Genomic DNA, 12426 nt, shown 5'->3' with positions numbered 1-12426 from the left:
CAGCTAGTTTTTGGTGGCTGACCTAAAGGACCCTGCTTTCCTATGTACTGTACCAGGCCCCCGAGGCACCATTAAAGAGACAAGATGAAGTGTTTGAAGAGCTATGCACAGGGCTGCAAAGGCTTCCCTTCCGCCTTCTGCTATGGAGTAAAGTGAGCACAGAGTTTTCAACAAGTAGGAAACAGCTGAGAAATCAAACGGTTTGAAAGAAAAAGGTATAGGCACACTGTGGCAGGAATCTGGGTTTATTCATCATCTGGTTCTTGCCTTCTTCGGTATTAAAAAACAGCCAGTTGTCCTCGACACCTACCTACAGCAAAGACCTATTTACCGGTTTTCATAGGTCCTTTCAAGGAGATGTGTTATGACTTATTATGGAAGCTTCCAGATGTCATTGTACAAGACAGCTGGGGACAAGTGGGATGGCTCATGGGTAACTGTCAAGCTGGTACCCACAATGTAGAAGGAGAGAACCTCTGACTTGCATATTCATGCTGTAGTGTGCACAAACAAACCCACACATGTAGACAGGCCATAAGTAAATACAAGCAATGGTTGTGGTTTCTCTTTGCAGCTGGTAGACATGCTACCCTCTACAAATGATTCATTCCTCCTCTTCTAGTGGCCGGAATGTGACGACAGTGGTTGGAGCTAGAGTAGCTACTTTAGACCATTCATCACACAGGGGAGAGTGGGGCTCCATGTCACGGGAAAATGAGAGAAGTCAGAAAATGTAAGCCCTACACTGACTACCTAGAAACTTGTTTATGAGAAAGAAACAGCCTTTTAACTTACGTAAGCCGTCACTGTTTTACAAATCTGTTCCTTACAAGAGAACCCAACTCTGAGTAGTGTACTTGAATGTCTTTATTTACACAATGCTGATATCAAATATGAAATAGTTAAAAATTATTTGCTAAAGGAGAAGTAACAGATGTCTAGCAAAAATGCCATCACAGTTTGTATGTGGTACAAATCTGAATAATATTTAAGAATATCTATGAGAATGGCAGACATCTGACAAATTTCTTGTGTATTAAAGACAAGGTGGCACATGACTTTGTTCTTCCTAGTCGTATCTTCCAGAACATGCTGTGGAAGCTGGCAATTCTTTCAGGGAAGTTTATATTTTGCAGAAATTGTTAGAATAAACAAAATCTCAGAGTTAGTGAGAGATGGCTAAAATGGGAATTGCTGAACGAAATGTACCAAATCTGTCAAATCTGGACAACTGTGTATTTACTTCCTCTGGCTGTGATGGGTAATACTGACTGTCCACTTGACAGGATGTAGGATCACCTATGAGACCTGCCTCTAGACAAGTCTGTGAGAGGGTTTCTAGACTGACTGTACCGAGGTGGGAAGACTCTCCTGAAATGGAGGGAACCGTTCCCTGGGCAGAGGCCCTGGGCTGAACCTGAAGGAGGAAGTGAGCTGAGCACCATCATGTCCCTCTGCTTCCTGACTGCGTGCGAGGAGACCAGCTGTTCATGTTCCTGCTGCTATGACTTCTGCACCATGATGGGCTGAACACTTAAACTGGAAGCCACAACAAGCACTCTTTCCTCAAGCTTCTTTGGTAAAATATTCTGTCACAACATGATAAAAGTAACAGACTGTCTTGAGGTCAGTGTGTAGTCAGACAGAGAGATGATCAGAGCTTTTCTGTTGATTTTGTACTGATTCCAAATGACTCCCAAGAGACTCATCCCCTCCATGATCTTGGGGTGTTATCTACATGCCCATTACACAGGAAATGGATTCAAGGCTTTAAAGAATTAGAACAATTTTCTAATTTCAAAGACCTTTGGTTGAGGCTTAGACCATGTGGTGGTTTGAAAAAAAAAAAGCCCCCCCCCGAAGGGTGGGGCACTATTAGGAGATGTGTCTGTGTTGGAGTAGGTGTGGCCTCCTTGGAGAAAGTATGTCACTGTAGAGGCAGGCTTTGAGGTCTTATATATGCTCAAGTCATGCCCAGTGTCTCTGACCTCTTCCTGTTGACTGATAGTCAAGATGCAGAACTCTCAGCTCTTTCTCCAGCACCATGTCTGCCTGCACACTGCCATGTTTCCCACCATGATGATAATGGACTAAACCTCTGAACTGTAAGCCAGCTACCACAATTAAATGGTTTCCTTTATAAGATCTGCCATGGTCATGGTGTCTCTTCACAGCAAAAGAAACCTTAACTAAGACAGGCCTCTTTCAATGCTGTCCCTAAGACCTTCAGATCTTAGGAACTTGAATGACCTACCAACTTCTTTAGTTTGCTTCAAAACATAAAGCAAACAGTCTGCTATTCTTTTGGGGGCCTGGAAGTCTTTCACTTTTAAAATGCTTTTGTGTTCTTCAGTTTAACTGTCAACGTGACCCAACCTAGAGTCACCTGGGAATAAAGTCTTAATGATAAACTGTTTAGATTAGAGTGGTCTGTGGGCATATCTATGGGGAGTCTCTTTGACTTCTACGTGATATGGGAAGTTCCAGTCTACAGTGGGCAGCACCAATCCCTAGAAAGGGACCCAGAAGTAGAGGAGAAGACAAAGCTAGCCGAGAGCAAGGAGGAAAGGGGCCTTGCTTTTACTTCCTTTGCCCTTGACCATGGGTACAAAACGTCAGTTTCTGCCTTGACTTCTTTGATTTTTTTTTCCTCAGATGATATATCATAGCAACAAAAATGAAACAAGGACAGCTTCCTTCTAATTCCCCCAAGAGCTTAAATTATATGAATACATTAGCTTTTTGTTGATATTACTTCTCACGCAACGCACACATTTGCAGCTCCAACCTAAGTAAACAGATAGCAAAGTATGACCACATCTTGGCAGACTTAGGAACACTCCATACACAGAAGCACTTTGAGGTAAAAAGCAGAGGGCAGCTTACCTTTTGAGTGAGTAGAGCGCGAACGACTTGGTTGGCTACCTACAACAAGAGGAAGAAAGTTGGTGTCGGTTATAACAGACTTTCTACAAATGCAGGCTCATTTGTCAACAAATTTCCCACAGCTTCCAGCCTGCAATGAGCCCCTCGTATCCCTCTTCTCTCCACCCGTGAAAGAGCTCTCTTTTCAGAACAAGGATGTCCTTCTGGGTAATATTTTGCTCTATCCAAAGGTGACCTTGTGGCTAATTAAGATGATTCAGCTGGGAAGGTAATTCACACTTTGACTTTTACATTTCCATATTTGGGGAAATAAACTCCTTTCATATGTAAACTACTCCATGAAAGCTAAACCGCAAAGCAGTGAGAGACACCATCCTAATGATCTGCACTGTTTCCTATCTCACTGGTTTATAGTCTCCTTTGGCTCTCCTTTCACTCCTTTCCCATACTGTTCCTCTGTCTAAAATTAATGGCAACACAGAAAGGCAGACAGATGAGAAGGGGGCAGTCCATTTCCTGCGTGGCCCATGTCCCTCCTCTGTCTTCTCCTACATTCTCCTTTCGTGTTTGCTTCTTGTAACAGAATCTGCTGGTTGCAAACTTATTCCACAGCAGAAGGATCCGTGCTTTGACTCTGGGGCCCGGGTACATCCTAGCTCTTTTATTCCCATAGGACAAAGTTCCAGCCAACAATATATAAGGAGACTATTTTTCTTGTATGTAATAGAGTCTCTAAGAAGAAGGGAACCTGGATCACCATTCCTTTCTTCTGTATGGGGTCTGAAAGTGATGGCTGATAGAACCCAACTTTATGGCCCATGGGGATATCTTCAAAGACCAAACAATAAAGTCACCTGCGCATATGCTATGATGAGATTATGGAGTCAGTTTGGTATCCATCAAATGAACAAAGAAAATGTAATATATCTATACAATGGAAAATTATTTATCCATAAAGAATGAAATCTTGTTGGTAGTAAAAAATAGATATAGGTGGAATCATCATATTAAAAAAATAATTTAAACTCAGAAAAAATAGAAAATAACATGTTTTCTCTCATGTGTAGAATCTATATTTTTAAGAAAGACATGAAACTGGAAAGAAAGTTATTCAGGAAAGGAAAGAGAACCAATAGGATGGAGGAAGGGAGACAAGACAGAGTAGCAGTGAGATAGATATGGTCAATGTGTTCTGTGCATGGATGCAAATGTCAGTCATAACAACACCTACCACTTTGTATTCTCCATATATCCCAATTTAAAAAGTGACTGACAACAAGAACCACATATTAAGTCCATTTAGGCAAAGAAAGCACAGAGTCAATCTTGCCAAGGGTTCCATTGTCTCCTGCTGAACTTCCATTGAACCTGTGCACTATTGAGTCTCTTGCAACATACAGCAACCATAATTATCAGTATTGTATTATTACTATTGAGCCAAGGTGCCTGATCTTGAACTCCCTATGTAGCCAAGAATGACCTAGATGCTCCTCAACAGAAGAATGGATAAGAAAATGTGGTACATTTATACAACTACTCAGAGGTAAAAAATACTGGCATCTTGAAATTTGCAGGCAAATGGATGGATCTAGAAAACATAATATGGAGTGAGGTAAGCCAGACTCAGAAAGATAAATATCATATGTACTCACTCATAATTTGCTTTTAGACATAAAGCAAAGAAAATCCAGCCTACAGGACACAACCCCAGAGAAACTAGACAACAATGAGGACCCTAAGAGAGACATACATGGATTCACATAGGAAAGAGTAAAAGGCAAGATCTCTTGAGTAAATTGGGAGTGCAGAGGTCATGGCAGAGGGTAGAAGGGGAGAAGGGAGGAAGGGAGGGGTAGTGGACAAAAATGTATAGCTCAATAAAAACATAAAACAAAGAAAGCAAAAAAAAACATGTCACACAGTACACATATGTTATCACTATGGTGATTCTCAGGTTCAGCCAGAAATTGGGGTGCATGCTTTCATCTGTTTTTGCTCTGGGGAACACATTTATTTGGGGGATGCTTGGTTCTGTGTGCCTGATTCTAATCATGGAATGCTTTGAGTGTCAATGTTTTCATAGGGCTTAATTGTTTCTCGACTCAATATTGACAAAACAACGCATCCTTCAGGACAGTTGGCTACCAGTAAATCTCAGAGAAAATTAAAGCATAAGCTAGCGCTGAGATTTGGGCAGAAGGCATTTACTCCATGAGAAGTAAATAGTTAGAATCAAGACTACCCATAATTTATTAGTTTACAGCATATGCGTAAAGGGTACTTTGCCCAGTAAAACCTTTCCAAATTTACCTTGCTGACATTAAATTAAAATGAAAAGTTTTCGTTGAAATCAATAATAGTCTTGGAGAAAATAGTATCTTTCAGAGCTCTGCATACATTTATATGTGTGGGGTTGGGTGTAGTGGATGGGTGTGCATGTACCACGTTCATGGGGGTGAGAGACCACCATCAGGTGTTTTCCTTAATCTCTCTCCCTCTTAGTTTTTGCATCAGCATCTTTCACAAAAGCCATAGCTTACTGATTTGTGCTAGACATTCTGACCAGGGGCCTGCCTCTCTCCACCCCAGCACTGTGCTTAAAAAGCACACAGAAATGCACCTGTTGGTTTATGCTGGCTCTAGGGATCAAACTTATGCTTCTGCAGAAAAACACTTTATTGACTGAGACCTCTCCCAGCCCCAAATCTGGGGAGTTTCTAAACATGCATTCCCATTTATAAGTGGCTGAGAGTTTAAAGTCGAACCATACATCACCTCTTTTACTGTTGGCACATGAAGGAGAGTAGAAGGCTTGAGCTATCTATGCAGGCAGAGTTGGAGAACAATATACGAAAGTTAATTCAGACCATAAATAATTTACTTAAAAAAACCCTCAGACTTGGATTTGATTTACATGCTCATAAAACTGCCGAATATCAATATTTTCCTTTCTTCCTCCAAACTGGTTCCTCTCTTAAGCCATTCTGTGTTAACAGTGGTCACATAAAATGGCTGTATCTATGATTTAATGGGGGACATAGAGTAATATCCTAACCGTAACAGCCCACGGGAGGAAAAGCTTTGTATCTCTGCACTCCAGCTCCTTGCCCCGTGGGCATTCTGACTCTGTATTGCACAAGTTTCCCTCTGGCATGTTCTTTGGACAATTGTTTGTCCTATCTGAAAATTGGACAATATTTTTTGTAGCTGCTGACATGAAGGTGAAGTAACCAGATGGACTCATGGGTGCTCTGTGGGAGGAAGGTTTGAATGCTTCCCTCTTTTCTGTCAGTGGAGATGGCTTCTCGGGCTCCTTGCTGTGCTAACAGCTACCCCTCCCGGGTGTATCGCTGAGCTGGTGTTAGAGCAGGTACCTTCAGTCTCTGATGGGCTCACATGATGCTGCCCAGGATAGGCCCCTACCCATAAGGCTCCAGTAATCTGCCCTCAGCTCTTGGGTTGCAGATAATCACATCCTGCCAGGCCCAGTTAATGAGAACAAATAACTTCCAGGGGTACCTGGCAGCTTCCTCTCAGAAGAGAGGCAGAAGAGCAGCTGGCCTGAGCCGGAGGGATCTGAGGCACACACAGCAGAGCTGACAGCCCTTCTGCCTCTGGGCTGCGGGACAAACTTGCCCAGGTTTGCTGTGGAGACCTCCCAGCTCTGGGCCTAGTAGACAGTGCAGATCTGTTCCGTTCCTCCTCGGTGGGAATTCTGTCAGAAAACTGACGTTCCCACCCACATGGTGCCTTAGTGCTCCCTCCCACAGAGCAGCAAGTGAAGGCAAGGCTTCCTCTGTCTCTATTTCCCCAGCATGGGGACTGTGGATGCTTGCCATCCTGCCTGGCTTTTTTATTTGTTGGGTATTTATGCCTTTGGTCCTTTTTCCTCTAGGCGCTTACCTTCCCGATACAGGCAGGTGAGATTGTTGACTTTTCTGTTACTGGACTCCAAATGAGTCCTCCCCTGGGCTGTCTGAGGGACCACAGTAGTGGGTTCAGCCAGTTCTTACTTAGTTGACAAGGTCACAGGGCTCCCCTGGGGAAGAGGGCTAGAAGCAGCAGACTGGTCCTTAGAGGGGGATGAAAAGTCACCATGCCTAGGCATCCCTCCCCTGCTTCCTGCTGCCTGCTAGCCTCCCCTGCTCTTTTGGGGATTTTGTCTTACAAAGCAACTCTGATGTCAGAAAAGTAGCTACAATCTAGTTGAAAACACGCATATTTGGAAATACTCTTTGGAGGGATTTCCCATCCTCTGGAACATCGATTACTATAAAGAGGCAGATGGGGACAAGAAGAAGATTATTAGGATCTGGTTACTAAAAAGGCTTGGGTCTAGGGCTGTGGAGATGGCTCAGGCACTTGTCTTGTAAAGATGAAGGCCTGAGTTCTCCCCTCAGATCTTACTTCTACAAAGCCAGGCATGGGACTAGGGGGATGACCACACAGAGATTACAGTAAAGCACCTCTATACAGGTGTGAAGACCAAGTATGGAAACCCAGAAACCCATGTAAATGACAGGTGGGTATGGTGGCCCTTCTGTAATTCCAGCCTTAGAAGTAGAAGAGAAGGGATCCCCAGAGCAAGCTGGCTAGGCAGACCAGGCATGTTGGTGATCTATGGTTTTGATTGAGAGATTCTGACCCAATGAATAAGGAATAAGAAAAATTGAGGATGACTCTAACATCAACCTTGGGTTCATGCATGCACTCAAAGCCATATGTATCTATGCATATGAAAAATCCATATACATATACACATCACACATGGAGATACATTAAAAATGGAGAGAAGAATCAAAGTGTAGTGGCACAGACTTAAAATCTTAGCACTGGGGAGGTGGAGACAGGGGCATACCTAGAGTTGTCTGGCCAGCTAGCCCAGCCTACTTGGTGAGTTCTAGGCAGAGAAAGACCCTGTCCCAACAAACACTGTGAACAATACATCCGAGGAACAACACCTAAGGTTGACCATTGGCCTCCACATGCATGTGAACACATATGTACTCCCACACAATACACATATATAAACATACACTTCAGGCCACAGGTAGATTGTGTTGTTGACATATACTGGTGTGCAGTGAATGGAGGATAGTGTGACTTTCTTCATTCATCAGACATGGGAATGATCTGAAGTTGTGGGAAAGTATGAAGTGACGACATTGTCTGAGAAGCCACATAGTCAGGACCAAATGCACAGTGTCACTCCATCAATGGCAAATGGCAATCAGGAAAGGAACCCCAAGGACAGGCCACTTCTGTCCTGTCAGACTTGAAGAACAATGGCTTTCATTTGTAAAAGCATGAAGTGTGTGCATGTGCCCATGACACGAATGCAGAAATAAATACATGCCACTAAGCATCTGCTGCATTCTTCTCCTTGTTCTTGAGGGTTGAATTTGGAGACAGGGTCTTATGTAGCCCAGTATGGCCTCAAACTGTCCATGTTGTGGTGGAATAAATTTTTTGCACACTGTGAAGATGTATCTCTGCCAAGGTACCATCTGATTGGTTTAATACAGAGCTGAATGGCCATTAGCTATGCAGGAAGAGGTTAGGCAGGACTTCTGGGCAGAGAGAAAAGAAGGGGAACTGACTCTTGGTATGGGAGGCACGAGAGGAGACAGAGAGGAAGCAGGAGAAGAGGGAAGAGCCACGAGCCATGGCAGCATGTAGAGTGACTTAGAAACGAGCCTGAGCTAAGGCCGAGCTTTCTTAATTAATAAAAAGTCTCCATGTTGTTTTCTATGAGCTGTTAGATCAAAGAAAAATCCATCTACACTCTATGGTCAAAGATGACCTTGACTGTGGTGTTGAGAGTACAAGTGTGCACCAAGACAACCAGTTTATGCACTGCTGGGAATTGAGCCCTGGGCATCGTGTATGTTATGAATGTGCTCTGCCCACTGAGCTACAGCCTCAAACAACTTTCTTTTATTCTGTGTAACAGTGTTGTCAGATAAAATGAGGGTGCTCCCTTCCTATCCTAAAGGATAGGACAGCTGTGCTGGTGTTTGAACCCGGAGTCTTGCCTAAGCAGAGTCCGTACGGTCTCTTCAAATCCAAATTGCTCTTTAAGTATGTGTACGTTCCCCTCCCATTGTTTATTCTTTGGACTGTGTAGGGCTGGAGCATAATAGATGCCTGTTTCCCTCTGAGGAGATAGAGGAAGGCATTCGTTTAAACGTGTATGTGGGACTGCAAGAAAACAATTTGGAAATTAATTTCCTGCTGTTCCCTCTCCATTCATTCTGTTAGTCATTTAACAAACATGCATTAACACTTCGTGGGGACTAAAGATCATACCGAGCCCTGGAGAAATAATGGCAAACAGAATGGAGGCACTGCCTCAAGAGGGCAGCCAGCCCTGAGGAGCCAGGCATGCACTCGACTGGGCACCGGAAACCCCCAGGAGCAGGCTGTGCTCCTCTGGCATGACTGAGATGGTGATTTTAAAGATGCAGGACACTGATGTGGGATGTGCCTGAGAGTGTTCCTGAGTGAGTCCGATCTTGGCACATAGCACACACACACACACACACACACACACACACACACACACACACACACACACACACAGAGAGAGAGAGAGAGACAGAGACAGAGACAGAGACAGAGACAGACAGAATTTTCTCTTTTTTTTTGTTCAAATTTTTTATTTATTTATTTAAGATTTCTGCCTTCTCCACGCCACCACATCCCATTTCCCTCCCCCTCCCCCATCAAGTCCCCCTCCCTCATCATCCCTATTTTCTCTTTTAAAGACAGTGTCTCATATAGCTCAGGCTGGTCTCGAACTTAGGATATAGCCAAGCATAACCTTGGACTCCTAATCCTCCTGATTCTACCTCCCAAGCACTGGGGTTCCAGGTATGGTCACCACAATGCCTAGTTTGTAGATTTTCATTCACTCAGAAATAATCACAAATTTCCCTTTCCATGTGAGCCCAAGGTTCCTTATCACTATATCCAGGCTTGTTTCCAGTGTGTCACCTACTTACAGTCACTCTGTAAATGTACCACTTGGTTACAGTACACACAAGTTCTCCCTAGAGCAGTTCCTAACCTTGACTGAATATTATAACCCCCAGAGGGCTTTAAAAACATGAGGACCCAGGCTCCATGCCAGAGCAGAGGCCAACAAGATCTGGATTATGACATAATATAGCCAGCAGAATATTGAAAGATCCCTAGGTTTGGGGCTGGGCAGATGGCTCAGTCAGTAAAGTGCTTGCCAGCCAAGTATGAAGACCTGGGTTTGAATCCCAGCACCCACAGAAGACACAGCATGACAGTACATGTCTGTAATCCCAGTAGTGCGGTGGTGGACACAGGGGGATTCCTGGGGCTTGCTGACCAGCCAGTGTAGCTTAATCTGTGACCTCCAGATTCGGTGAAAGAAAAAAAAAAAAAAAAAAAAAACGAGGGGAAAGGTGACTGAGGAAGATAGCATCAACCTCTGGCCTCCATATGATGTACACGCACACACACATACACACACACTTCTCCAGACAAATTTAGCTGTAGGTAGTCATGAGAGTTACCTACTCTTCTGGACCCACACCCTGACTGGCTCTTGCTCCTGCTGAGATGCCCTCTCCAAGCCCGCCCCTTTGCTGCTGCCCTGCTTCTCTCCTCCTACCCACTGCTGACTACTGTCCATTCCTCAAGTTCCCACTGCACCCGGCAGCTTCTCTGACCCTCTAACTTCCTCACTTCTGCTAGTCTAAGGTTTCCATGCCGGAGTCCACATGGCGTGACACTCATCACAGGTTTGTCAGATGCCACCGAACCCTCCTCAAGGCAACGCAGCGGTCCCAAGGATGCTCTCGTGTCTATTTCATACACACATTCTATCTCTGTATGTGGAACAGTTGGTCTGGAAGGAACTGTGGCTAAGGCAATACTGTGGATAAATAGCAATTTACTACCTGGTAACAGATTGCTGGTCAAACATTTAGTCTAAGAAAGCACAAATTGAATCACAAAGACTTCTAAACTCCCATGAAGAAATGAGGGCAATTTTTGATGTGGTTTTTCTACCCCAATGCCAAGAAACAAGAGAAGTGAAGTGTGCATGTGTGTGTATGTGTATGTATGTTTACCAGGTCATGGTATGTGTTATGTATGTGTGTGGGGGTGGGGGGGTTAGAACTGTAGGTATTTCTCACTCTATATATGAGGGGGTATATGTGTATCTTCACCTACGTGTGTAGTATATGTATCCATTGATGTTATGTGTGTGGAGGCAATGTGCCTGTACGTGATTATGTGTGTGTGTGCATGGGCCAAGTTATGTGAGAGTGTGTATCTTTCTAGGCATATGCGTGTGCATCCATCTATGAACAGTATCTACCTATTTCTAATAAACACGTTCTTTTAGTAAAAGCACAGACAGAATTTCAGATTCCCCAGTATTCTCCAAAATCCCAAGCAAGTTTTCCATTTCCCAGAAAACAAGCACAAGGGCAAAAAGGATTGAGGGCGCTCTGAAGTCACGCGGTCCCCATCAGCGTCTATTTTACGGAACTTAGGAGCAAGGAAATAACTTACATGAGGCCTTACCTTGTTAGTTGGACTAATTAGTATAAAAAGCCTCGGAAAGAATTTGCACTTCGCATTATTACTACACGGAACTGCCCCTCTGAGGGCATTCGCTTACAAAGCCTGGAAACAGACAGTCTAGGCCGCGCAATTAGTTACAGAACAACAGGCATGTGTAATCAGAGGCTGGGATGCATGAATACAAAACATTTGTGTTATTCAGAGGTGGCTCTTTGTTGTAAATCACCTTGCTGGCAACTGCTAATTTCTGCAATTAGGAGCAGAGGGACTCACTCCTCAAAACTCCTGCTGTCAGTGGAACCACGGCAAATGAATTCGATGGAGAAAATTTTGGTTTCCCGAGAGAAGCCCACATAGCACAGGGGTGGGGGAACGCAGGGGAAGTAGATGACTCTTTTCGTGCACGTATGCTCACTTGTGTCTGTATGTGCTTGCACGCCTTTGCGCTTGCTGAAGCCAGATGTGGACATGAAGAGCTTTCCTCAGTTACTTCTCCAGCTCAAACTGTTAAGACTGGGGGGGGGGGGTGTCTCACTGAACCTGGCGCTCACTGATTCAGCTGAACTGGCTGACCAGTGAGCCTCAGGGATCCTCCAATCTCGGCCTCCACAGCACTGGGATTATGGGTGTGCACAACTACACCTCACTTTTGACAAAGGTTCTGGGGGTCTGAACGTAGGTCCTCATGTTTATGTTTTACAGACTGAGCCATCTCCACGGCCAGACTCCAGTTTCCATAGAGAAATTCTGTGAGCTTTGAGCTGGATGAAGAATGACCCAAGGGATACCATGGTAAGTACGCAGCTCCGTGGTTTGAGCCCATAGATCTGACTTCTGAATACAGGCCACATCTCACTGGGAATCTCTGTGCAAGGGGAGAAAGTACAACTTGGCTCATCAATACTTTTAAACCAGGGGGATTATTGGCTCCTTTAAATAGCCTTGGATCTATTTGGTCTTTCTTGTCCTGGA

The 12426-nt window shown here is 44.2% G+C and overlaps 1 protein-coding gene across 4 annotated transcripts in view; it reads right to left on the bottom strand.

The window, feature by feature from the left end:
* Nckap5 (NCK associated protein 5) overlaps positions 1-12426 on the bottom strand; it is an 843848-nt gene that overhangs the window by 199739 nt on the left and 631683 nt on the right. For all 4 annotated transcript variants that reach the window (XM_057769610.1, XM_057769613.1, XM_057769611.1 and 1 more), the window contains one exon: positions 2887-2925. In XM_057769610.1, coding sequence (XP_057625593.1) covers positions 2887-2925 — 39 coding nt within the window. The remainder of the gene's footprint in view (positions 1-2886; positions 2926-12426) is intronic.

The sequence above is a fragment of the Chionomys nivalis genome, chromosome 5 (genome assembly GCF_950005125.1).
Source record: "Chionomys nivalis chromosome 5, mChiNiv1.1, whole genome shotgun sequence".
NCBI classification, from domain to species: Eukaryota; Metazoa; Chordata; class Mammalia; order Rodentia; family Cricetidae; genus Chionomys; species Chionomys nivalis.
The sequence above is the reverse complement of the archived record's forward strand: the minus strand, read 5'-3'. Positions and strand labels throughout refer to the sequence as shown.